We start from the raw sequence: 25918 nt of genomic DNA, 5'->3' as shown, positions 1-25918 counted from the left end.
CAGGATCTCCGAGGCCAATCTGGAGCCACCAGAATTACCGGAATCCCCTCCAACTCGACCCTGCGTAGCAGGAGAGAAAAGTATTAGCTGAGGAAACGCATAAATTAGCCCGTACTGGCTACAGGGAGCCACCAGGGCGTCTACTGCATCAGCCAGAGGATCTCTGGACAGAGCCACAAACTTTGAAACTTTCCTGTTTTGTCTGGAGGCGAATAGGTCCAGATCTTGGGTCCCCCACTGGAGACACAGCTGGAACACTTGTGGATGCAGGGACCACTCTCCCTGATCCAGGGTTTGGCGACTCAGGTAGTCCGCCTGCAATTGTACACGGTGGATAGGGCTGGGACGTAGTCCTCTGCCCAGCGCAGGATTTCAGCTACCTCCAGAGCCGCCAGGGCACTCCTGGTAGCCCTTGATTGACATATGCCACGGCCGTGAGATTGTCGGACTGAACTCGGACAGAACACTGCTTAAGATTGTCCGTCCAGTGGAACAGGTTCAACTTGATTGCGCACAGTTCCAAAACGTTGATCGGGAGCTTGGACTCCTCCACCTTCCAGGTCCCTTGAACATTTGGGGTGCCCAGCACTCGCACCCCCCCCCCCCCCCAAGTGGTAAGACAGGCATCTGTGTCGTCACCAACGTCCAGAATACTGGAAGGAAGAATTTCCCGTGGAGAAGATTCGGAGAGCTAAGCCACCAATTCAGGGAGTCCTTCAATCTCTGACTCAAACGAATCAGACTGTCCAGGGATAGAGGATCCTTGTCCCATTTGACAACGATCTCCTGTTGCAAAAGTCTCGTGTGGGCCTGACCATATGGTACGGCATCGAAGGAGGACACCATCAGGTCCAGCACCTGCATAGATGACCTGAGAGACACCAGGTCGCAAGCCAGCAGCGACAGAATTGCTTCCCTTAACTTCTGTAACTTCACAGGAGGTAGAAATACCTTTGCCGAAGCTGAATCCAGGATCATCTCTAGATACTCCAGGCTGGTCAATTGAACCAGGGCAGATTTCTGAAGGTTGAGAGATTACAACCCAACTGCTTCAGAGTGTAAATGGTCCCCTCCAAATCCCATCCCAATGTCACAGACGAGTCCGCTCAGAGAAGAAAATCGTCCAGGTACCCCAGAATCGCTATTCCTCTCTGTCGTAGCAGAGCCAGGATAGGAGCTAACACCTTGGTGAAGACCCTAGGAGCAGAGGCGAGGGCAAACGGTAACGCCACAAATTTAAAATGGTTCTTGCCCACTCCAAAGCGGAGGAATTGTTGATGACCCTGGCAAATAGGGACATGGAGATAGGCATCCTTGATATTGAGCGAGGCCAGCAGGTCCCCATGATGCAAGAACGCCACCACTGACTGCAGGGACTCCATGCAAAATTTCTGGACGCGCACAAAGCGGTTCAGAGTTTTGAGGTCCAAGATTGGACATAATTTGCCCTCCTTCCGTGGAACGGTAAACCGGTTCGAATAGAACCCTCAAAATCATTCCTGATGAGGAACTGGTACAATCACGCCTTGTGACAGCATAGCACGAATCGCTTCGTGCAGCCCCGCAAGGCGGTCTGGGGACAGCAAAGATTGGAGGGAAAAAAATCTCTCTGGCAGGCGGGAACAAAACTCTATCTTGTACCCGGACTGAATTACCTCGTGGACCCACCTGTCGTGCAACAGTGAGGTCCAAGGATCCGGGAAGAAACTGAGACATTCCTTTACCCCTGAAATGGGTGGGGGCGCCCCTTCAGGCAGAAGGAGTCTGCTTGGAGGTGCTGAGGGCAGAGAATTTCGGCTTACCAGCCCACCGTTTCCCGGATCCTTTTCTGCCCAAAGTCTTTCTGGTTTTCTGCGACATGGTCGCACGAAAGAGACGCTTCTGGGCTGTAAAGGAAGGACCTCGCTTACGCGAGGGAGACTTACCCTTAGTTGAGTGAGGAAGGAGTGTGCCCTTTCCCCCAGTGACTGTCTTGATCAAGTCATCCAAGGAGGAACCAAAAAGGAGATCACCCTGAAAGGGAAGATCTGCCAAAAGCTTCTTAGAAGCTTGGTCGGCCAACCAGGGCTTTAGCCAGATCGCACGTCTGATGAGCACACTTACCACTAACGCTCTGGCTGCGAGCGGAAGAACGCCCAGGTTAGCATCGCATACAAATTGCAGAGTCTGTGATAATTAGTCAGTGGGTTCCAGGGCAGATGACGCTAACAGGGTTACCATCAGTGCCTCTCTCAGAGCCTTTACCCATTTAAACATCGTCTGAGAGACTAGAATGGTAGTCAGGGCAGGCCTGAATAGATCCCACTACCGTATACAGGTGTCAGGATAAGACTTTAATAGTTCTGTCAACTGGATCAGGGAGAGAGGAGGATTCTGCCACTGGTAAAACTGTGGCGTTGTGAATACCGCATATCTGGGGGTCCACCTAAGGGGGGACCGTCCATTTGCGTTAGATCTCTTCCTCAAACGGGTAGCGTCTAGACAAACGTTTGGGAACTGCAAGCGTGTGATTAGGTCGCCGCCATTGTTCCTCCACTAAGGCGGACAAGACTTCGGGACAAGGGAAAACCATGGCCGATTTCTTTGCCCTGAGGGATCCAAAGGATACCGAGGCTCCTTGCCATTTAGAAATTGCATCAGTCATTTATAGGGGGTCCCTCACTGAGGATATCAAAGCATCTACCAGCGCCTTTTCCTGTGCCAAGGCGGGTGTGGAAACATCCTTTTCCGCGTCAGAAAAGTCTGAACGCGGGGACGCATCCTCCAAAAGGGGGTCTGCATCGCCGGCAACAATATTGGCGTCAGAATTTGAGGTCTAAGATGAGACAAGCGAGGGCCGAGTGAGTTTCTAAGTAAATGCTGCAGCAATAACTGCCCATTTTTCTGGACATTTCTTGCATCACTGACAAAGTCACATCATGAGCATTAGAAGCGGGCCCCAACGATACATCGGGGGTCGCAGACAAACTTGGGGAATCCATGTTAGACATGTGGCCAAACAGTAGGTTTGCACAGTAAGAATGTAAAGAGCAGACAGGGAAACACCGGAACCTGCACCGCAAGGGGTTAAATAGAAGCGTCTCCTGAAAACAGGAGCAATGGCCTAAGAGGGAGCAATCCGCGCCCAATCGCCAAAGATTAACGCCCCGGAGACTAAGCGAGGTTACAAAAGCACCACAGGTTCCAGCAAGTCCGCCGCTACCGGCCTGCACTGCACCTTTAAGAGGTGATCGCGATGCACGCAGCACTACTCCGGGGACTAATCCTAAGCCCCCTAAAGGCCTGAAACACCTCTGAAGACAGGGTTCATACACATTTTCACCAATGAAATTCCATGACTTTTCCATGACTTCACGTAAATATTCATGACCTAATGTTTCATGAAATGTCTATGTATACGTGTTAAATAAGAAGAAAATCTATGTCACACCCAGCATATTTTTACTAATATAAATGACAAGCTTTGTAGTGTACAGTGGAATATGAAATATCTGCACCTTTAGTGTGGCTAGACAGCGCTGCCTCTCCCATGTTCGAAATGTCAAATGTTTTACGACACACTGTGCATTTAGCACGTCCCGGGTCCTGATCTTTCTCCAGCCACCTCTCATACTTTTCGTCATGAAGCCATACATTTTTAAAGCTGCATTTCCCTGGCATTGCTGTAACTGTGAACGGACTGGTATGGATGGCACAAAATGCAGCACTTAATCTTTTTAGGCCCAAGCCACAGTCATAAGGTGCAGGCGGACTGGTATGGATGGCACAGACAGTCAGATGCACAAAATGCAGCACAGTAATCTTTTTAGGCCCAAGCGACAGTCATTAGGTGCAGGCGGACTGGTTTGGATGGCACAGACAGTCAGATGCACAAAATGCAGCACAGTAATCTTTTTAGGCCCAAGTGACAGTCATTATAAGGTGCAGGCGGACTGGTATGGATGGCACAGACAGTGAGATGCACAAAATGCAGCACAGTAATCTTTTTAGGCCCAAGCCACAGTCATGAGGTGCAGGCGGACTGGTATGGATGGCACAGACAGTGAGATGCACAAAATGCAGCACAGTAATCCTTTTAAGCCCAAGCGACAGTCATGAGGTGCAGGCAGACTGGTATGGATGGCACAGATCTGATGGTGCACAAATGCGGCACTTACTTTTGGGAGAAAGAACAGTGGTGCTCCTGCTTGCCCAAATAAAGCTGTTCAGGTGGCAGACATGATTCAGGTGCAGCTGGACAAAATGCGGCGCTTACTATTCTTAGGCCGAACCTAACAGTCCCATGAGGCAGAAAAGAGTTCTCACAGAAAGGCGACTCAGGATTGGATGCTTAATTATTTATTTACATTTATTTTTAACATTCCCGTAGGACTGGTACAGTAGGTGCCCGCAGTTTGCCCTACGGTCGGTCACTGGCCAGCAGCAGCCGAGGAAATGATCGTGCACCAATGACAGGCAGCGGGGAGGGTCGGGCCGCGGTTTGCCTGGATGTGACTGGCCAGCAGCAGCAAACCAATCACAGGCAGCGGAAGCGTCACTGGAGATGGGGCCGGCCGCATGAACGTGATGACGCGGGGGTGCGGAAACTGAAACGGTTACCGCCCCTTCCGCATCATCATCACGTTCATGCGGCCCGCCCTCCAGTGACGCTTCCGCTGCCTGTGATTGGTTTGCTGCTGCTGGCCAGTCACATCCAGGCAAACCGCGGCCCGGCCCTCCCCGCTGCCAGCGATTGGTGCTTAGTGCATGATCTACTCCTCGGCTGCTGCGGACCCGGAAATCAATGTGCACAAACACATAAAATAAAATAATACATTTGCAATAATAAAGTTTTAAGCATCCGCTCCCCCCGCCGCTGCCCGCCGCTCCCCCCCGCTCCTCCCCAGATTTCCATGACTTTTCCAAAACATTTCTAAAATCGTACTTTTCCATGACCTTTCCAGGCCTGGAAAGTGTCATCTCAAAATTCCATAACTTTTCCAGGTTTTCAAGGACCGTACGAACCCTGTGAAGATGAAAAGCTGAAGGCCAGGGCAAGTAAACTCCTCTAGAGTAGTTACCACATGGAGAACACAGCAAGGTCCATCAGCAGCATGAAGAAGAGAAGGTAGAAGGAAATGCTGCCGCCCACAAGAGTCAGAAGCTCCTGTGCTATTTTGTCTCCGGCTCCAGCAAAATGGCCACCGGCATTACAGTGATAGGGATACCCAGGCAGGCTGCTGAGGCCTGTTAAGGCTGCAGGCCATGGCAAAATGACAGCTTCGCGCTGATGAGCACATGACCTCGGGCCTAGTGAGGCCTAGGGCCCTGGCAGGGGGTCATTCTGGCGGATGAAACCCCCCAAGAGGCGCAACCATGTACCCCCACTCCGAGGCCTCCCCCCCCCCCCCCCACCGTCCACTACCCGGTATAGCACCTGAGGTGACTTACATAGGGGACCCCCCACTAAAAGGGTCACCCGGTTCCGGAGCCCAGGGTAGGGAGAGGTCAGTGTAGGAGGGGAAGGTTCCAGGTGACCCATCATAGTGGAGGAGGGCGGTAGGAGGTCTGGGTACCGAGGGTCCTACTCACCTATGGAGGAGCCCATGTCCGCCCCAGGCCCGCTAACCAGACAGGGAGACTGTACTTACCGGACCACGCTGCTGAGGGTGGGCATCCATCCTGACAGACTACCTCTGAACCGCAGTGAGGGCGCTATTGGACAAAGGGCACGCTGCGACGCTGGCATGCCAGGTGTTTGCATCTTGGCAGGGTGTTTCACCCGCAGGCCAGTCCCCGTCCGTGGGACTATAGTCGCTATGGAGACCCAGCGCGGAGCTACGGTCTACAATCGCTCGCTGGCACAAACTGGGAGACCATAAGGCTCTCATATAGCCAGTCCCAAACCCAGCCAGCATTCCACAGGAACTGGAGTCAGCAGCAACAAAAAGTAAAATAAAGGTTTAAAAACCGAGCTAGGACAATAGGTCCCAGCAGGGAGCTGTTTGGCCACTCCTAAGACCAGGCAGCTAAAACTGAAGATGCAACGGTGAGGCCAGGGGTAATAACCTAGGGACTCCGCTCCCCAGGGCGTGTCAAAGCCTTTGGCTCTACCTGGTTACTCCTAATGGGAGGGGCTTATTACCCATCCGTCTATGATTTAAAGCAGCAGCTATGTCTGTTGGTGGACAAAAGAGAAATGTGATGAACCAATGTTCTTTTGATAGAGGTTTCTTGATACGTGATGCCTAGAAGGATCACCAATGCAAGGGGCAAATTCTCACTAGTAATCAGTGTATGAAGTCCCTTCTGCATACGTCGCCAATGTAAGGGTGTCCCCTCCTTCACTGACCACCAATATAAACAGGTATTTCTTCACTGATCCCCAATATAAGGAGGGCACTTCCCTACTGATGACCAGTACAAGGAGGTGCCATAGTGACCATCGGCTTGAACTGAGAATAGTCAATGCAGAAGAAAGTCACCAGCACACCATGAATCTCCAATGTGGGTCCAAAGTTTTATTTAGCGATCCCATTTTTTACAGCAAGAGCAACGTTTCGGAGGAACGCAGGACCCCTTCATCAGGCATGTGACATATGAAGGGGTCCTGCGATGCTCCAAAACATTGCTCTTGCTGTAACAATGTGATCTCTGAAGTAAAACTTTGAACCCACATTGGAGATCATAGGTGTGCACAGCCTGTCGTATTAGGGTGTACACCTCAAAGCTCAAACAGATGTGTGTGTGTGTATATACTGACAATGTTAGTAAGGCAAAGATTGGCGTCTAGTTTTTATTTGTATTTTATTTTTACATTTTTACAATTACATTTTGTTTTTACAAATTTTTTAGGAGCCCCGTTAGGGTGCTCTGGTAAAATATCAGGGGTTTAAACAGGGGGAATCTGCGCCACACAGTGATTAGGGTGTGCCCAGGCACACCCTGTGCGCACGCCTATGTTGGAGATCCATGGTGTGCTGGAAACGTTCTTCTGCTACACCCACTAAAAACATGCACTTCTGCGGTCCTCTGTTGATATGTGCTAGGTAAACTTAATTAAATGACCAATGATGGAACAGGCAATAAACATTCTTCTGACATAATTCAGACAAAATAATAATGCTTCCTTGTTACTTAATGCAATAACTTACCGTCCCTTATTGCCAGACAAATCATACAACTTTGATCCTCGATTATGAACTTCTTTTACAGTGCGGGCTAATCCTATTGCTGGGGAAGAAAATATATTAAGTCATCGAATGGTGGAAATGTTTATGGTCTAGAAATTTATACTCCAGTTAGATTTCATAACGTCAAATAAGGGACATGCATCCAATTAGAGCCTAACCCCAAAGACATTTTTTTTTACATTATAGTCTGGGAAAGAGTTATCGCAGTATGTGACTTCACTAGGAGAATTTCACTTAATTCCTGCCTCTGACACATTAGGACCAGAGGTAAGTGGAGCGCTGAACATAGACCCAGAAAGTGCATACAGCAATAAAATTTCCAGCACTTCGTACCCTTGCGTAATCTACTTAAAATGTGATTTTGTTTGTGTCCTGACGGGAAGTGAGCGACAATCTCCCAAACAGGGATAGAGGTAATATTAAAATCTATTTAAATTTTTTTTTAAAAGCTGGAGGCGAGGGGGAACAAAATCGTCTTTTTAAAACATTTTATTTGGGCTGTAGGTGCATAGAACCTGTTTAAGACCCGATCCACATTAGCGCGACTTGTCAGGCTACTTGTCAACCTGACAAGTCGCGCTCCCTCGCGGTCCATTGACTGCTACAGGAGCCGTTCTAATAGGAGCGACACAAGTCGCTCCGACTTAGAAAAAGGGTCCTGTACTACTTCGGGCGACCTTGGAGCGACTTGCATAGACTTCCATTATGTGAAGTCCCTGCAAGTCGCTCCGAAGTCGTGGTGCATGGTAATGCACAAGTTGCCCCCGAAGTAGTAAGGAGTCGTGCCGCCCCAGTGTGAACCGAGCCTAAAAGAAGTATGGACTTTTAAAATAAATATTTATACTCGCCTAGGTGGATACAATAATACCCCGCTGGCTCTGCACTGAGAAGTGAGAGATTAAAGACCGCCGATCGCTCAGTTCTCAGCCTTCTGTGAGCACTGAGACGGAGACTCTCTGCTCTGCTCCTCACATGCTCTCTGGAGCGCTGGGCTATAAAGGGGGCGGGAGGGGTTTGCTCAGCAAATCACTGAGAGGCTAAGTCAACTGTCAGTTGAGGCTTCTCGTCCAAGCACCTGACGCACCTAAACATGTTACATGTGTCAAGCATTTTTTACTACCAAAATTCTGCTGCCAGAAGGAAAGGCATCTAGGAGAGATAGCCAAAATGTTCAGTGTGCATGAGGCTTAAAAAAAAAAAAAAAAAATAAGAATACACATGTGGGCCCTCCTCCCTCCCCTTAGGGAAATCTTAGGGTTAGTGGTCATGTGACCGCAAATCACCACAAAAAGTTCAAAATCCATGTTGAGGATACCATTTAGAATGTTGATTATACTTTGCCTTTCCATCTACTATGCAAGGTGCACAGTAATCAGAGCTATAGCTCACACAATCGTTAGATGGAAACATACGTTATGCATAGATTACCGATTCGTTGCCGAAAGTGGTAGTTTTTCTTCAACTTTTCGATAGTGCACTTCTCATCTGGAAACCTGTAACTGTGATAGAGCATCTCGCCTGACTCCAACCCTATTAAATTCTTGAAGTCTTCTACATTTTTCTTGATCAGTTCATCTTCTGTGCTGTCAAATCGTCCAGTTTCAAACCGAATTCCTAAATGAGAAGATACACATTACCGTTTATCTCTTTAAAGAGACCCTGCCATGAGACCTAACTTTGTTGAGAGTGAATGTCCCAATTTTAAAAAAATATCCATAATGGCCATGTGATCCATTTTTCATTAAAGCGTTTCTTAGTTTGTTTTTTTGCCTTGCAACATGATCCCCAATCTCCCAAAGCTCTCTTTCTTCCCCTCATCACCATCTGAATAAAATGAGCAGTGCACATTAGTTGTGCTCATGTGCACTGCTCTATGCACACTAAAAATCCTATAGTCCACAGACCCTAGCCGAGAGTGAAAAAGAGGATGGCTATGTTCTTACATACAGTGGGACCATGAAAAATTAATGTAGCCACCCTCTAACAAAAAGTTGGATCGTAGCAGCAAAAAAAGAAAGTAAAAGGGAACTTGAAGTTTTGGAGGAGGCCCAGACCAATAGAAGGGACTTCTTTTTTCAGTTAAAAATTACAAACTTGAACAGACAAAAAACAAAATACCTACTACTTAGGGCTCTTTCACACGGCCGCTCCGATTTTTTATTCTGCTGCAGCACTTTTTTTTTTCTTGACGGACATGGATTATGTCTATGGGATTGCGGATGTCAGCGGATGACACCGCTGACATCCGATTTTGCATCAGTTCCATTTTTTTAACGGAAGAAAAATAGGGTTCTGTTCCGTTCCAAAAAATGGAACAGAACTGAAAGGACACAAATCGGATGTCAGCGGATGGTCATCCGCTGGCATCCGCAATTCCGTTGACAAGCATTATGTCCGTATATCACCCGCAAACGGATGGGGTGATATACAGACATACGGAGCAGCCGTGTGAAAGAGCCCTAAAAGCACCAACTAATTTACCTGTCTGGCAATTTAGGGGTTTAACTATTAGCCACAGGCTCGTCTCACTCCCCAGCAGCTATAGGGGATTAGGGGATAAGTCTGTACAGCTGCTCAGCTCCTTCCCCCATTCTGTTCTGCTTATACAGAAAGACCATAAAACTTTATTATCTCTCCTCTGTGTGTCTGGGATGATCAGCAAAGTCAATGCTAGGGATAGACATATTATCGGCAAGGCCGATATGCACTTTCCCCCATATATCGGTATCGGCCCCGGAACTGGGCGATATTGCCAGTTTTATATTGATTTGATATTGATTTTCGTGACGTAATTCTGCCTTCTTAGGCTGCCTCCCTCGCCTTGGACAGCCTCGTCTGGAATCGGGACTAGTCTCGCAGGAGTGTATCACAGCCAGACACCCACCCACAACAGCCCGGTGTCAGCCAGCCACCCTCATCCACAGGCCCTTAGCCAGCCAGCCACAGGCACTGTACCAGCGAGCCAGCCAACCACCCACCCACAGACAGGGTGCCAGACAGCCAGCCGCCCACAGGACCCGAGCCAGCCAGCCGCCCACAGGACCCGAGCCAGCCAGCCGCCCACAGGATGCAAGAAAGCCACCCCACCACAGGGTGCCAGTCAGCCAGCCACCCACTACAGGGTGCCAGCCAGCCAGTCACCCACCACAGGGTGCCAGCCAGCCACCCACCACAGGGTGCCAGCCAGCCACCCACCACAGGGTGCCAGCCAGCCACCCACCACAGGGTGCCAGCCAGCCACCCACCCACCACAGGGTGCCTGCCAGCCACCCACCCACCACAGGGTGCCTGCCAGCCACCCACCCACCACAGGGTGCCTGCCAGCCACCCACCCACCACAGGGTGCCTGCCAGCCACCCACCCACCACAGGGTGCCTGCCAGCCACCCACCCACCACAGGGTGCCAGCCACCCACCCACCACAGGGTGTCAACCCCTAAGTATGATTCTACAAAAAACCTGATTCCCATACTCTTTAAAATGTCACTAGTGAGATCTCTACCCCCTGGCTGCCTGTGTGGTTGCCGAGCATGTATGGGGTTAAATGGTTTGAGGGAACTTGTCAGTTCCAACTCGGCTTGTGATAGGAGGGGGCGCACTGCCTCTGTGGGAGGTTCAGACTTGCTGGTCAACCCACTGCAGCCAGCAGGAAGTGCTGGCTGAACTAAAATAAAGGAGAAGTTGTGACAAGACCAGTGGAATGCAAGGAATACAAGGCCTTACAGGTAACCACAGGGAATCAACCCCCATTATTTAAAAAATGCATTAGCTGTTTCTCAAAAACTACAGAGGCAGTCAGAAGACGGACTACATATTCAACAAAAGGTAGGGAAGCATTTAAAACTATGAAAAAAAGCTTTGGCCCGGAGCTCTGCCTTAAATCAGAGTTTAGTGTCACTTGAATCCTTAAAACAGAAGGTCGTTACTGTGAAAAAGGAAAGGTATGGTGGTGCTGCCTAAGGGTAAAAATGGATTTTTGTAAAATCTTACCGTAAAATCCTTTTCTCTTAAGCTCATTGACAGACGTAGTCCTCCTTGATTAATATCAACTCGGGTTATACTGCCCTCTACAGGAGTAGGACTAGACAGGAAAGAAAACGTTCTGGCCACACCTTAGGGGCAGTCCCAGAGGGTATATCCTCTCTCTCTCTGCTACAGCAAATCAGTTATGTCACAAAGCAGTGTTTAGAGAATTTAACCCAACCCAACTCAAAAACAGAGGGGCAGGTACTACGTCTGTCAATGAGCTTAAGAGAAAAGGATTTTACGGTAAGATTTTACAAAAATCCATTTTTCTCTGTCGCTCATTGACAGACGTAGTCCTCCTTGATTAATATCAACTCGGGACGTCCCAAAGCAGTACCACAAATGAGGGGTGGGAAAATGGAAATCAAAATCCAATCTAGAAGTCCCAACCGGTGCCAACTAGAAGTTTTAAAGGCTCATCAAAGGAGGAGACTCGACTGAAATTCCAACGGAAAAAAACCCTCGAGGTAGACCACCGGTCTCCTCAAATTGCGGCCTGCAAAACCTTGCGGCCAAATGAGGCATCCGCCGATGCCATCACATCAACTTTATAAAATTTTGTAAAGGTATGCACCGACGACCAGGTGGCCGCCTTGCACACCTGGACCACTGACGCCTGATGGCGGTAGGCCCAGGAAGTACTGAGCGCTCGAGTGGAGTGCGCCTTAACAGGGAACGGAGGATTCCGACCCTTAATAGAATAAGCCTGTACCACAGTCTGTCTAATCCATTTGGAGATAGTCGCGGCAGATGCAGACAACCCCTTTCTGGGGCCATCCGTGATCACAAAAAGTGAATCCGTCTTACGGAACGATTCCGTAGTCTTCAGGTATACCCTGATTGCCCGAACCACATCCAAGGAATGCAACGCATATGCCTGAGGATGATTGGGCTTAGGACACAAGGAAGGTAGCACAATATCTTCAGTCAGATGAAAATCTGAAACCACCTTAGGAAGAAAGGATGGCTTCAGATGAAGAACTACCTTATCCCTATGAACCACTAGATATGGGGAATGGCATGATAATGCAGCCAGTTCTGACACCCTGCGTGCAGAAGTGATAGCCACCAAGAAGGCCACCTTCTGGGATAATGTAAGCAAGGAAATCTCCCTGATATTTTCAAAGGGAGGTTTCTGCAGAACCGACAAAACCAAATTAAGATCCCAGGGCGGTAAGGGCGCGCGGACTGGCGGAGCCAAGTGCCGCACCCCCTGGATGAAATTCCGCACCAAGGAATGAGTAGCCAAAGGCTTCTGAAAGAAGATTGCTAATGCTGAAACCTGACCCTTGATAGTGCTCAAGGATAGTTTCTGCTCAACCCCCTTTTGCAGAAAAGCCAAGATTCGGATCACCGAATAGGTACGTGGGGGAAATCCCAAAGATTCACACCACGCGATATAAGTCTTCCATGTGCGATAATAGACTTTGCTGGAAGTCGCTTTCCTTGCTTTAATTAGAGTAGGAATAACTGAAGCTGACAACCCTCTGCCCTTCAGTACCTGGGTCTCAATGGCCAGGCCATTAAAACCAGCGACTGTAAAGCACGATGGAAGATCGGTCCTTGAGACCGCAGATCCTCCCTGAGAGGAAGTCTCCAAGGAGCGTTCGCGACTAGCATGTCCAAGTCGGCCTGACCGGCTTGACGAGGCTAGCCTAGAATTTCCAGGATAACTGGAGTTCCCTCCATCTCTATCCTGCGGAGAAATCTCAGCAGCAATCTGAGAGGAGGGAAGACATATAGTAGCTGACACTGCCTTTACAGGCCGTTCAGCGCGTCTGCTGCGTCCGCTAGAGGATCGCGGGCGCGCGTTACCAACCTCCGCGCCTTCCTGTTGAGCCGATATGCCAACAGATCCACCTCCGGGATGCTCTAATGAAGACACAGATGGTGAAATCCTTGGTGATCGACCTAAGTCATCACCCTGATATTGTCTGACTGGATCCGAACCAGGCTGCCCTAGAGCTGCTTGGTCCAGGCAATCCGACAAAGTCTGATCGCTCTCTGTTCCCACACATTTATCAGAAACTTGATTCCTATCAGGAGTGATGATTTCTCCTGGTTGAGCATTAGAGACGGAAGTCACCAGACTAGAGGCTCCTTTGTCCACTTGCTCAACCGGATCCGATTCCTGGAGGGAACTGAGAATGATCTTTGGAAAAGGTAAAGAAAATTATCTGTTCAGGGAACGGGAACTACCGCTCCCTGTAGCACCTAAATGTTGGAAGGGAAGAATCGCACCGGTAGCAGTGATCGACACTCGATCTTGTATCCTGATCGTATGATCTCCTGAACCCCTTAGTCCGGGATTCAGGAAAGCCCTAGATCTGAACACCGGTGAAGACGTCCCCCCACCCCTAAGCCAGGTGGGGGCGCACCTTCAGGCTGTATTAGCCTTAACTTCAGGTTTGGCTGAGTCGGCCTTTTGTTTGCCCGACCTGCGCCTCTTGAACCCTCCTAGAGGGGCTTTGCCTTTCCCGCTCGCCCCAGCGGAGCGAACGAACCCTTTATGAGCGGCAAAGAAAGGTCCACGCTTGTTACGAGGTCCTTTAGCTTTAGCAGCCTGCGGCAAAAAAGTGCTCTTGCCCCCAGTGACATCCTTAATGATTTCATCTAGGGTGGCCCCAAATAGGCGATTCCCCTGAAAGGGGAGATTCGCCAAGGCTTTTTTGGAACCTAGATCCGCCGACCAGCATTTTAACCACAGTACACGTCTGAGGACTACCGCTGACATCGATGCATGACCTAACAAGGGGGTGGCATCCAGGGCTGCGTCACAGACGAACTGCAGTCCTTGTATAATTTGTTCCATCAAATCAGATGCTGCCTGGGGGATACCTTTCCCATTTAGGTCATGGCGTAACAATTTTGCCCATTCCGTTAATGTTTGTGAAACTAAACCAATGACAATCACTGGTCTAAAGGCTGACCCTATCAGGGAAAAAATAGTGCGGGACTCCGCTTCCATTTGCCGATCCACCGGATCCTTAAAGGACAGAGCGTCCTCCAACGGGATAACAGTAGCTTTATTCAGTCTGGAAATAGGTGGATCCACCACTGGTGGTACCGTCCATTTCTTAATGAGGGATTCCTCAAACGGATAGCGTCTAGCAATGCGCTTGGAAACAGTAAGGTACGTTTTGGATGATCCCATTCCTCTTTAATTTTATTACCAAAACATTTGGGTAAGGGAAAAACCTTCGCTGTCTTGGTAGGTTTACTAGTACCAAAGCTAATTTCCATCTCGGTTACTTCTGCCGGTAAAACCTCAAGTCTTAAGGTTTCCCGGACCGACACAACTAGTGCGTCCACCAATGCTTCTTCTTGTGCTATGGCGGAGGCAGGAACGTCCTCCTCACTGTCTGAGGGAACTTTACCTGAGACCAACAGCCCCTGCAGAGGGACCTGCAGCTGCAATGACCATCTCAGAATCTGAATCTGAAGTATCAGATGAAATAGGGGTAGGCGGGGGTCGCTTTCTTGACCCCGTCCCTGACAGGCCATCTCCACCCGGGATACCAAAGACTCCAAAACTGCTGTAAATGCATCAATATTCTGTTAACTGCAGGGTCCTGCGGCCACCTCGAGGGGATCAGGTGGGGGTACCTGTGTGGCAGGGTCCATGATTATTCCAGACACTTGCCGGAAAAAAATAATTTGCAAAAAAAAATAAAATTTTTTTTTTTTTCTTTAGACCCCCAGCGCCACAGCGCCCCTCAGTGTTACCTGCTTTAGGACCCCTACAGACAGAGAGAGAGAGACCCCAAGGCTCACCACTTGATGCTCAGAAGTTTCAATACAACCTGTTCCAGCACTGTCTATTACAGACAGGAAGTCTTTGCTTGCTTCCCCGGGTAAAAGGAGGCGGCTCCGCCCCTTTACACGCCTTCCGGCGCCTCCCCATAGCTCCTCGAGGTGTTTGGTCACCTCAAACATGGCCGCCCCCATGCTGGAGACACGAGGCTACGCCAATATGGCGGCCTCGTGCGATCTGCAAGACAATGGCGACGGCCTGTGTAGGATAGCGGCGGCTAGCAGCGGCCTGCGGGATGTATGTATTCGGCCTGGCGGCCTGCGGGAGTGCCTCGGCCCCACAAACTTCACCATGAATGGCGATAAGCCTGGCCAGCGGTACAGGACCCTGGCGGGCCGCATGCATGCCGTGCAGCCCGTGGAAGTGACCGGTTGCTGGAGGAATGGCGATCTGGACTGCAGTAACTCAGGCATAGGCATCGGCCTGTGTATACACTCTGACAGGTAGGATACCTTTTACTTCAATAGTAATGCCTTTTAGTACTGCCACTGACTTCAGTCACCCTTACAGTCTTACAATGACTTTAGATAGTCAGCTCCCAAACCAAGCCTCCTGGTTTCTATTCACAAAAAAATCACACTCAAATTGGGGGATCTGTGACCTGTTATAGGATAGAGGGGAGACCCATCCTACCATCCCAGAGAGGGGCCCGCGTCCACCACAAAACCCGACAGGGGGAGAGGGGGAACATTCTACTCAGCATACCGGAACCAGGCAGGCGCCAACTCCTGACAGAACCCCTCTCCACCGGGGTGGGGGGGGCTGTCGACCAATACGGACGCCGTGACTCTGTTGGTCATTGGCGTCCAGGCGAGACGTTTAACTCGCAGGGTCAGTCCCCGTCCAGTGGGACTATGTCGCGGCCGACCCAGCGCGGAGCTATGGCCTGCACGCGCTCGTAGGCTGAACTGGGGTGACCACTGGATCTCAACATCCAGCCCGTCGCCCAGTTCCAGCGTGCTTGCTTGAAGATCTCACAGGAACACTGGAGAAAAAAAGCTGTCTAAAAAAAAAAAAATCTTTCTAAAAAAAAATCCTGCCAGGACCGAAGATCCTAGCAAGGCATCTAGGTCCTTACTCCTAACTAGACAGAAAAAAAACTGATTTGCTGTAGCAGAGAGAGAGAGAGAGGATATACCCTCTGGGACTGCCCCTAAGGTGTGGCCAGAACGTTTTCTTTCCTGTCTAGTCCTACTCCTGTAGAGGGCAGTATAACCCGAGTTGATATTAATCAAGGAGGACTACATCTGTCAAGAGAAAATATTACATGAGCAACGCAAAAAATCCTATGTGCAAAAATATCTGGTAACCTTACATGTGAATAAAGTGTCAGATGTGCTCAGGTGTGACCGTACAAAAAATGTAAATATAAATATAGTACAAATAGGTACGATAAAGCCTAATTATAGCATCTGATAAATGCAAAATACAATGCTAAAAATTATTAAAACAGTTCATGAATTGATGTCATAAGAGAAAAGTATTATACACTACATACACACACACACACACACACATATATCTATATATATCTGATCTACTGCAAAGCAAGAGGACTTCTACAGAGATCAGGAATATCCACCACTTACACTAACATTGGAACTACCTTACAATAAACGTCTATCTGTGCTTGTCGGTACCAGAGTGGTGGGGGGAGTCCAACTCTACCTTGCTGGCTACATACCTGTTACCCCTGTAGGGGTACCTCAATCTGGTGAGTGCGATCCAGTTGGGGGAGCATGATTGCACAGAGTGATCTTCACACTATCAGATATACAAACTATTTTTTGCACAAGTATTGGGACTATTGGATGATATCATTTTTTATTAATTTTTATTGACTTGCATATATATATATATATATATATATATATATATATATATATATATATATATATATATATATATATTTTTTTTTTTTTTTAAATGTATTTCTTTGATGACGACATCAAGTCATGATCGGTTTTAATTTTTAGCATTGTATTTTACATTTATTAGATACTATAATTAGGCTTTATCGTACTTTTTTGCACCTTGCACTTTACATTTTTTGTACGGTCACACCTGAGCACATTTGACGCTTTATTCACATGTTACATTACCAGATATTTTTGAACATAAGATTTCTTGCTTTGCACATGTGATATTTTACCTTTAGGCAGCGCCACCATACCTTTCCTTTTTCATATTATTTTACCCCTTGTGGCATTTAAGGTAGGCAGCAGCCTCTACATTCCATAGATATCCTGGCGCGGAATCTATACTAATTTTAGAAGGTCCTTACTACTGACATTGATTTCCCTTCTCTAACATTTTGTAAACATTATGTGTTTTACAGGATTTGGACACTTTGAGCAATTTCGGATTCCTGTGTGTGTCTGGTACAAGTAGTACTGTCCACCCCACCCCTTCTTCTACAACACAAGCGTTAATAAGAAAAAAAAAAAAACACACTGTTGGAAGAATATGTTGTAAAAGCTGGGGGAGCAAGGGAGGAGTCAAGCAGTAGCGTTGTGTCAGCCACACTGCCAGAAGTGTCAGGCTTATATTTTAAGGGTATGCAGACCAGGTACCTTTAACATGTACGTACGGGCAAAATAAAAATGAACATTTTCCCAGGTTTTCTTAATAAATGCTGCAAGCACAGAACTATACTTTTTGATCCATCAAAAATCAAATATACTCAGAACTTGCTACTTGGGCTAACGCAATGTCTTTTCCACATTGAAATCCCTGACAGCCATGCCTACTGACTACAGAACTCCACCTATAACTCCTCCAACCCCCACCCCTCTTAATCCCAGTCTATATGCATATATTAACATCTTCCCCAAAAAAACATTGCTGCTGGTTTGACTTCCAATAGCCCCACCACATGGTGGGGTTTATTTACTAAAGCTGGAGAGTGCTAAATCCGACTCACGTCTGCATTGAAATCAATCAGCTTCCAGGTTTTATTGCTAAAGCTTAAAGCGGAGCTCTAGCTCCCCCACCAAAAAATTAAAAGTCAGCAGCTACAAATACTGTAGCTGCTGATTTTTAATATTAGGATACGTCCCTGCCCAGGGATCCCGCAGTGTCAGCACTCCAGTCCATCTTTCAATCGGCTCTCGGGTGCTGCCGCCACCATTCCTTGCTTTGCAAATAGCCCGGTGGCAGGAGGGAGGGAGGCCCAGAAATGGGGACATGTACCCACTCCCCCAAAAGGTGCCAAATGTGGCAGCAAAGGGGGGAAGCAAACAACCGAAGCCTCCCCTTTTGGGTGGAGCTCTGCTTTAATTAAACAAGCTGAGATTAGAAGCTGACTGGCTACCATGCACAGCTACGCCAGGTTCTGAGTGCTCCAGTTTTAGTAAATCTCCCTCACTGTGTAGGGAAAGGACTTTTGGAAGAGACGGTTCTAGGGGCATGTCTACATCAAGTGGAACTGACCTGCAAACAGCTACCCCTGCAAGAATTTGACAAAGTGTGGTCATGATTTCATAGGGAGTAATACAATAAGTTTCTCTCTACAGGAAACAAGATAGAGGGAAAGAAAAATGAATGCTGGGGCATGATCTAGATTGGGGGGGGGGGGGGGGCGGGAATTCGGTTAATGCCTAGGCATATTTTTTTTAATGCATCAAAGACTCCAACTGTTTATTAAAGAATGTTACCCCAACATTTCATATTTCCGATTAGAGATGGGCTCTGGTGTGTTCGGGATCATAGTCCTAACCCACCTGCTCGATCTCGCCAGGAAGCCGAGACTGCAGACCGCTAATCACAGGCATTGAGACATGTCCCAGTTCGCAGCTGCACAGGCCGGACATTTTTCACTGCCTGTGATTAGCGGTGTCGGCTTCCTGGCGGGATCAGGCAGGTGAGTTGGGACTAGGATCCTGATTACTTAAGAGCCCATCTCTATTCCTGATATGTGCCTGCTATACTATGTATTTGTATGAAAAGGTATCCTGTTCTCTTTGTATTGCTTCCTTTGTGTGAAATCCCTGGTGTTCCTGCCAGTCCCTCTGCTTTCCTATTAAAAACTGAACACTCTAAGCAGGAGAACACATCGTGGTCAGTTCTCTAGCTGTGCTGGGAACTCAGCCTGCTCTCCTCCAATGATCAGCCTTGTCCTGACATGCCCCCCCCACCCTTTTACAGCCAGGGAAGATAAGTGTGCTGCTGCCCCCCCCAGCACCTATGAAGCTGAGAACACAGGGAATGCTGTCAATTATTAAAAAATACCTATTTCCCCCCCCCCTTTTTTTTCTATACACAAATGTTTTGCCGTTAATCACCATTTTAAACTGAATGGGCTGTTTTACAAGGTGAGAGTTTATAATCACTTTAAGCCATGTTGCCGTGTTTCTGCATGAACATACCTTGTTCTTTGGCTTTCTTGATTCTCTGCAGTTCACAGCCAATTAAGTCTTCAACAGTCCTCGCTGCCATAGATCTTATCCTGGGGAAATACTCCTCAAGCAGAGCAACGTCTCTTTCAGGTAAAGAGTGGAGTGCATTGGTCAACCGTCTACATCGTTTAGGCCTTTAAAAACAAAAGTGTTGCCATCAAAAGGTTGCTAAAGTTGTGATTAAAACAGAGCTCATTGTTCCACAACAGGTGGACAGGCCAGCACAGAATTCACGAGCCAGAAGGTCAAAAACTTAGGAGTCGGACAGCAGTCTGAAGAGAACGCTCTATTTACAGACACTCCCAGAAAGGACAAATTTGTCATTAAATTGATAATAAACCCATATATACAGGTGCATCTCAAAATTAGAATATCAAAAAATTTCAGCAATTCAAAAAGTGAAACTCCTATTTTATATAGATGCGTTAAACAGAGTGATATACACTATACATTTTTACACTGCATATATTTGACTCCTAAGTTGGGGAAAATTTTTAGAATGCTATCGACCGCGTGTTGGAGATGCTCCAACAGAGCAGATTTCATACATATATTTTGGGAGTGTCCCGACATCAGAATTTATTGGGGTTGTGTCATGGACTGCATACAGTCAGTCACTAGCATTGCACTTAGCCTGTCCATAAGATTCTGCCTGCTGAGCCCGGTTGATGAGGTAGCTCCCACTAGGGCGATGCATACCCTGCTAACCCTTCTTTTATTTTATGACAGAAAGTTGATAATATGGTCGTGGAAAAAAAACAGCTGCTCCTAAAGTGAAATCGGGGAAGGCGCTGGTTAACAAGGGTTCTTCCATTGTATAAAGCAACTTACTTGAACAGAGGAGTGCCCATGAAATTAAAAAGGTGCGGGGTGGCTGGGTCGAATCTCTGCACACTACCTCGGATTGATTGACTGGGTCCTGCTGAGTGAGACCTCTCTTGGCCACCGACTCAATCTGTTAATTCTGTTAGTATACCCGATGGGGATGGTCGCACCTTTTGCCAATCTTCCATTCTGAACACGGAATGCCCCTTTTGGATATGGACTCTTTATTTGAACACATTTTATTAAACGCTATTGAGGACTTTTACTCTTTTCCATATGAAATTTTTGCTCCTTTATTGTGACATATAGAGGTTGCTCGTTTGCACATTTGTCACTTTGCACAGTCATTTACATATTTGACACTGTATGTTTATATGTAGAACTTTACATGTCAGATTAATGTATGCATTTTTTTTGCACGTGTTTAAAGCTTTTCTCTTTTCTTGCTTTGGACAATATTGTTGTATTGTAGTGCCAGCAGGTGTTCTCCATGACAGTAGCGCAGTCATTTTTTATGTAAGTGCAGATAAAACAGAGGCTAAGATGGTACCTACCTTGGCTGAAACGAATAGGAGGGTTTAGTTGACTTTAACCTCCCTGGAGGTCTGATTATGTCAGAATTTCTGTGCTAAATGCAGTACAGTCTTTTCCATGGAAAGAAGTTTAAAATTTTAGGCCTGTAATCCTTAAGAATAACCCACTTAAATCTGTCCAAACAAGAGTCTAGTAGACATCCCGGGTATGATAAAGTTTGAAATACGAAATCATAAATTAGAATAACCTCCCTAGTGGTATTCTCGAATGTGGCGAGAATGTATAAAGAGTATAAAAAGCAGTAACCCCGAGCCACACTCAGGATTACCCCAGAATAAAGTTCACCTTCCCCTGCGATCCCCCGCTGTCCTCCCGCTGTGTGCTCGGCCGATGCCGGCACCTGTCTTCCGGTTCCCTTGGGGGTGGAACCGGTAGCAATTTCAAAAATCTAAATAAACCAAATGACATGATACAAAGTTGTGATCCTAACGGATTACACTGTATCATGCCATTTCACCACAGGATTGCACCTGGAGACTTTTCCAGTGCCCTGCCTGCGCTTTTCCAGTTCTTTGTGCCTGGAAAATTGAGAACGACCATGGCGTCCAAAAAGCGTTCTTTTTGCGCAAAGGCGCTTTTAGACGAACTGGAAAACAGCGACAGCGAAACCGAGTTGCTTGAAGAACTGAGCGATAGCGATTTGTGCGAAAATTCGTCATCAGGTACGGAAAGTGACAGCGACGATTCTGATGTCTCTTTCTGGCACATAGCTTCGTTGGAAATTCTTTATAATCATTTGATATACTTCCCAAATTCTTTTTAGTTTGGGTGCAGAATGGGTAGTTTCATCAAATTTTTCATTATTTTCAAATTACTCATTCTGCATCAAAACGAAAAAAAAATGTGGGTTCCAGCATCGGCCGAGCACACAGCGGGAGGACAGAAGGAGAATAGCTGAAGAACGGTGAGGGAATCGCAGGGGAAGGCAAGTTTGATTCGGGGGTAATCCCGAGTGTGGCTCAGGGTTACTGCTTTTTGTAAACTATATTAACCCCGAGCCCCACTCGGGAATACCGCTAGGGAGGTTAGGGCACACCTTAAATGTAACGCTGAACTAAATTCAACTCTTTAAAGCGGAACTTCACCCAAAAGGGTGAAATTCCGCTTTTCCTCCTCCTGTGGTTTTTTTTTTTTTTTAAGTCGGCAGCTACAAATACTATTTTATACTTTTAAAAATTGTTGTTTACAGAATGAAAAACCTCTTGAAGACATAGTTCACTTTTACCCAAAAAAAAAAAACTGCCTATAAAAAAAAGGAACATCAGTAGATAAGAACAAGCTTTGCAGTTTTGACCAAAGTTGAATAATGCCCTTAGTAACTAAATGTATAGAATCATGTATAGAGACACAAGGCAAAGGATTATACAAATATTTCGGTCCAATGAGGAACAGAGACGTTCTCTCTGGGGGGCACCCTCACCATGTCTGGTCGGTGATGAGCATGTTCACGGTGGCTGTTTTTTGGATGCACATGGGCGCTCCACACTTGCATGCACTATATACTCTCTTTTTTTATATGTATGTATGCACATGTATTAATTTTTGTTATTGTATTGCACAGGCTAATCAAGGCAATCCATATCTAATATATTTCTATTCCCCTGAAGAAGCGGACTATCCATCCCCGCAAAACATGTTGGGATTGGTTTGATGTTCCTCATTGGACCGAAATATTTGTATAATCCTTTGCCTTGTGTCTCTATACATGATTCTATACATTTAGTTTGTTTCCATGTCAGATAGATAATGTATACTTCTTGTAACACTTATCTTGTTTTTAACATGTAATATGAATAAACATTCTATGATTTTATTGTAATTCTTATCTTATGGTCTAATTGGTACCTTCAAAGTCCCACCAGCCCTCCCATTATTGCTCTCACTGTTCTGTTGCTTCACATTTTCGCCCTTTTTTCTTCTGTCTTTTATTCCCATTCCCCCTGTCCTTCCTTTCTCCTCCTCCCCCCCTTCCCTCCTTTTCTTTTTCCCGCTTCTCTCTTTTTCCTATTCTCCTCCATTCCCTTTTGTCTCCTTTTCTTCCATCTTGGTCCACTTTTCCCATTTCTCCCTTCTTTGTGTCCTTTCCTTGCCCAAGCTCATGCCTTTGCACCTTAGGCTATAGCTGCCGGTATACTTGGGAATATCTTTCCCATTATTTATTGTTTAAATTTAGGAACGTGGTACTCTTTATATTTAATATATTACAAACATACAATTAATGTTAAAAACTGGGAGTAGTGCCATGCCAAGCTGACCAGGCTGTGTCCGTACTTGCGAGTGTACTTAAAACGGGGTATGCCTGTACATCATTGGTAACCTAAACCCTATATATTCATATACGTTTTTTTCTAGCAGCATACATGGACATTCTAGGACATCTTTCCATTTTTTCTTTTGGCTCCATTTTGTCCCCCATCTGCTTCCCATTGGGATGTCTTCTCATCTCATGCCTCCAGCTCCCGGACTGTCCCCCCTTTCCGCCGCCTGGGAACTACAGGGCCTTTTTGATCATTTCGGCTTAATACACTTGTAAGCTCTTGTGAGCGTTTGCTAGCAAGAGAGGTGCGATGAGTCATAGGAGAGCTAAGGAGAGCTACAGAGCTGGAGGGGGCAGGATGAGGGAGGAGATAACAGAAGACTGCAGAGATCCATGAGTATTCATCAAGAGAGGAGAAATGTGCAGGCAAGCAGTGGTGCAAGTGTGTGTGTGTATATATATATATATATATATGTGTGTGTGTACACGCATGTGTCTGTGTAAATCCAGGAAGTGAACAGGCAGCGGCTTCAGCTGCCCATAGTTAAAATGGCTGCAGCCAGACTTTGTGGAGAGAGATTTCTGCAGCATGTTTGGCAAGTACAGAATCACAGTCTATATCAAAATATGCAAAGTGGTTGGAGGGAAGCTTCAGAAATGCAAATAAGTTTTTATTACAAATTATTTGAGCAAACTGCAGTTTCTCTTTGAACTCTCCTTATTTCCCTTATAGACCAGGGAAGCTGCCATCTTAGGCTCTGCTTGATCTGCAGTTACCATGGTGCTGCACATGTGATCACTTATGACACCAGCCATTCAAAGGCTTGAGAGATTGGTTGAGAGCCAACATAAGCACCCAATTAACTGTAACAATTATCATTCAATGGAATCAGTGGGTTTAGTTCCACTTTAATTGTACACACTCTTGAACCCCTACTAGAGAAACTCAGAGTTTTCACAAAGTTTTATGTTTCCCTATGATTGAGCGGAGCGAAGGAAAATGCTGCTGAGGGGGCTGTAAAGGTAAAACAATTTTACCCCTAATGCATTATCTGTATTAAAGTAAAAAAAATATTTACATGCAGCTCCCTGCCCCCTAAATACTCACCTGAGTCTGAGCTGTCGGTTCACACTAGAGCGAATTGTCAGGTGACTTGTCAGCCTGACAAGTCGCGCTCCCTCGCGGTCCATTGACCGCTACAGGACCCGTTCTAATAGGAGCGACACAAGTCGCTCCAACTTAGAAAAAGGGTCCTGTAGTACTTCGGGGCGACCTCGGAGCGACTTGCATAGACTTCCATTATGTGAAGTCCCTGCAAGTCGCTCCGAAGTCGTGGTGCACGGGACTGCACAAGTTGCCCCCGAAGTAGTAAGGAGTCGTGTCGCCTCAGTGTGAACCGGCTCTAAAGCTGTAACCTATTAGCCCTGAATGGGAAAAGTAAAACATAAATCTCTTACCTGACAGTTATATTTTCCCTCTGGACACTGGTTTCTTCATCAAGAGTAGTTTCCATCAAATGTTTGTCCGATTCCTCCAACTCTGCAGTCACATCTTGATCCTGGTTTTCTATCTCAAGCTTTATAGACTTTTTAGGCTTTGCTGGAGTACTTGCATTTTCAGCCTCTGTGATGTTCTCAGTTGCATCTAAATTTTTGCCCCTCTCTCCATTTTCAGATCCCTCAGCCACAGCAACATCTTCCCCATTTAGTTCTGGACTGGTATATCTTTTGAAAGATTTACATATACTACTTTCTGTCTGACTATCAACCTCCCTAGTCCTATGCTTCTTTTTTTTTTTCTTTTTCTTTCGCTCAGAACTTTCTAGATCTGTTGTTTCATTAAGTGACATGTCTTCTGTCACAGTCACTTTTTCAGAGTTTCTGGCGTTTGGGGTCAGGCAGCCATTTGTTATGGGCTCTCTTTCATTATTGAATGTACTATCTACTCTAGTAGCTCTATGCCTCTTTTTTCTTGTAGATTCGCTATGCAGGGCTTCCTCAGAGACAGGCACTTTATCAGAATGACCGTCACTCATACTTTGTTGGCCAGTATGATCTGTCCCTTTCACAGACACTTCCTTGCTCTTCCGCCTAGATTTCTTAGAAGCAGCCTGACACCGATTGCTTAGTTCAACAGTTTGTTGGATGTGATCTCTCCAATTTTCCTTTTCCAAAATTTCATATTTGTGTCTTTTCTTCTTTTTGCTTACAGAATTTTCCACATTAGTATCTTCATTTACAGTGACTAGGGGGGATGTTTCTTGTACGTTTTCCAAAACCTCTTCCTCCAAGCTTCTGATCTCCGAGGATCTATGCCTTTTTTTCTTTTTTCTTACAGATTCACTATGGTGTGCTTCTTCAGATACAGTCACATCATCGCAATGTCCATCACACAAGTTTGGTTGACCAGTATGCCCTGCCCCCTCCACAGATACTTCATTGCCCTTCTGCCTAGATTTCTTAGAGACAACTGGACATTGACTGCTCAGTTTAATTGTTTGTTGGATATCAGGACTCAAATTTTCTTCTTCCAAAAATTCATTACATTTGTGTTTTTTTTTCTTTTTTCTTACAGAATTTTCCACATCAATATCTAAATTTACCGTGACTTCTGAGGATGTTTGATGAACGTCCTCTAAAAGCTCTTCTTCCAGGCTTCTGGATCTATGCCTCTTTTTCTTTTTTCTTACAGATTTACTATGGAGGACTTCATCAGAAACAGCCACTTCATCGGAATAACTGTGACCATCAAACAAGCTTGGTTGGTCAGTATGATCTGTCTCCTCCACAGGCATTTCTATACGTTTCTTTTTCTTGCTCTTTTTAGGAGAATT

The 25918-nt window shown here is 46.6% G+C and overlaps 1 protein-coding gene across 1 annotated transcript in view; it reads right to left on the bottom strand.

Moving 5' to 3' along the window:
• TTF1 (transcription termination factor 1) overlaps positions 1-25879 on the bottom strand; it is a gene marked incomplete at its 5' end in the record, with an annotated part of 90832 nt that extends 64953 nt beyond the window's left edge. The window contains 4 exons of the mRNA XM_082264225.1: positions 7134-7212; positions 8601-8786; positions 19379-19527; positions 24543-25879. Of these exons, the coding sequence (XP_082120351.1) occupies positions 7134-7212; positions 8601-8786; positions 19379-19527; positions 24543-25879 (1751 nt within the window). The remainder of the gene's footprint in view (positions 1-7133; positions 7213-8600; positions 8787-19378; positions 19528-24542) is intronic.
• Positions 25880-25918: the final 39 nt, after the last annotated feature.

Source organism: Pelophylax lessonae, assembly GCF_965119305.1.
Source record: "Pelophylax lessonae genome assembly, chromosome: 7".
NCBI classification, from domain to species: domain Eukaryota; kingdom Metazoa; phylum Chordata; class Amphibia; order Anura; family Ranidae; genus Pelophylax; species Pelophylax lessonae.
The sequence above is the reverse complement of the archived record's forward strand: the minus strand, read 5'-3'. Positions and strand labels throughout refer to the sequence as shown.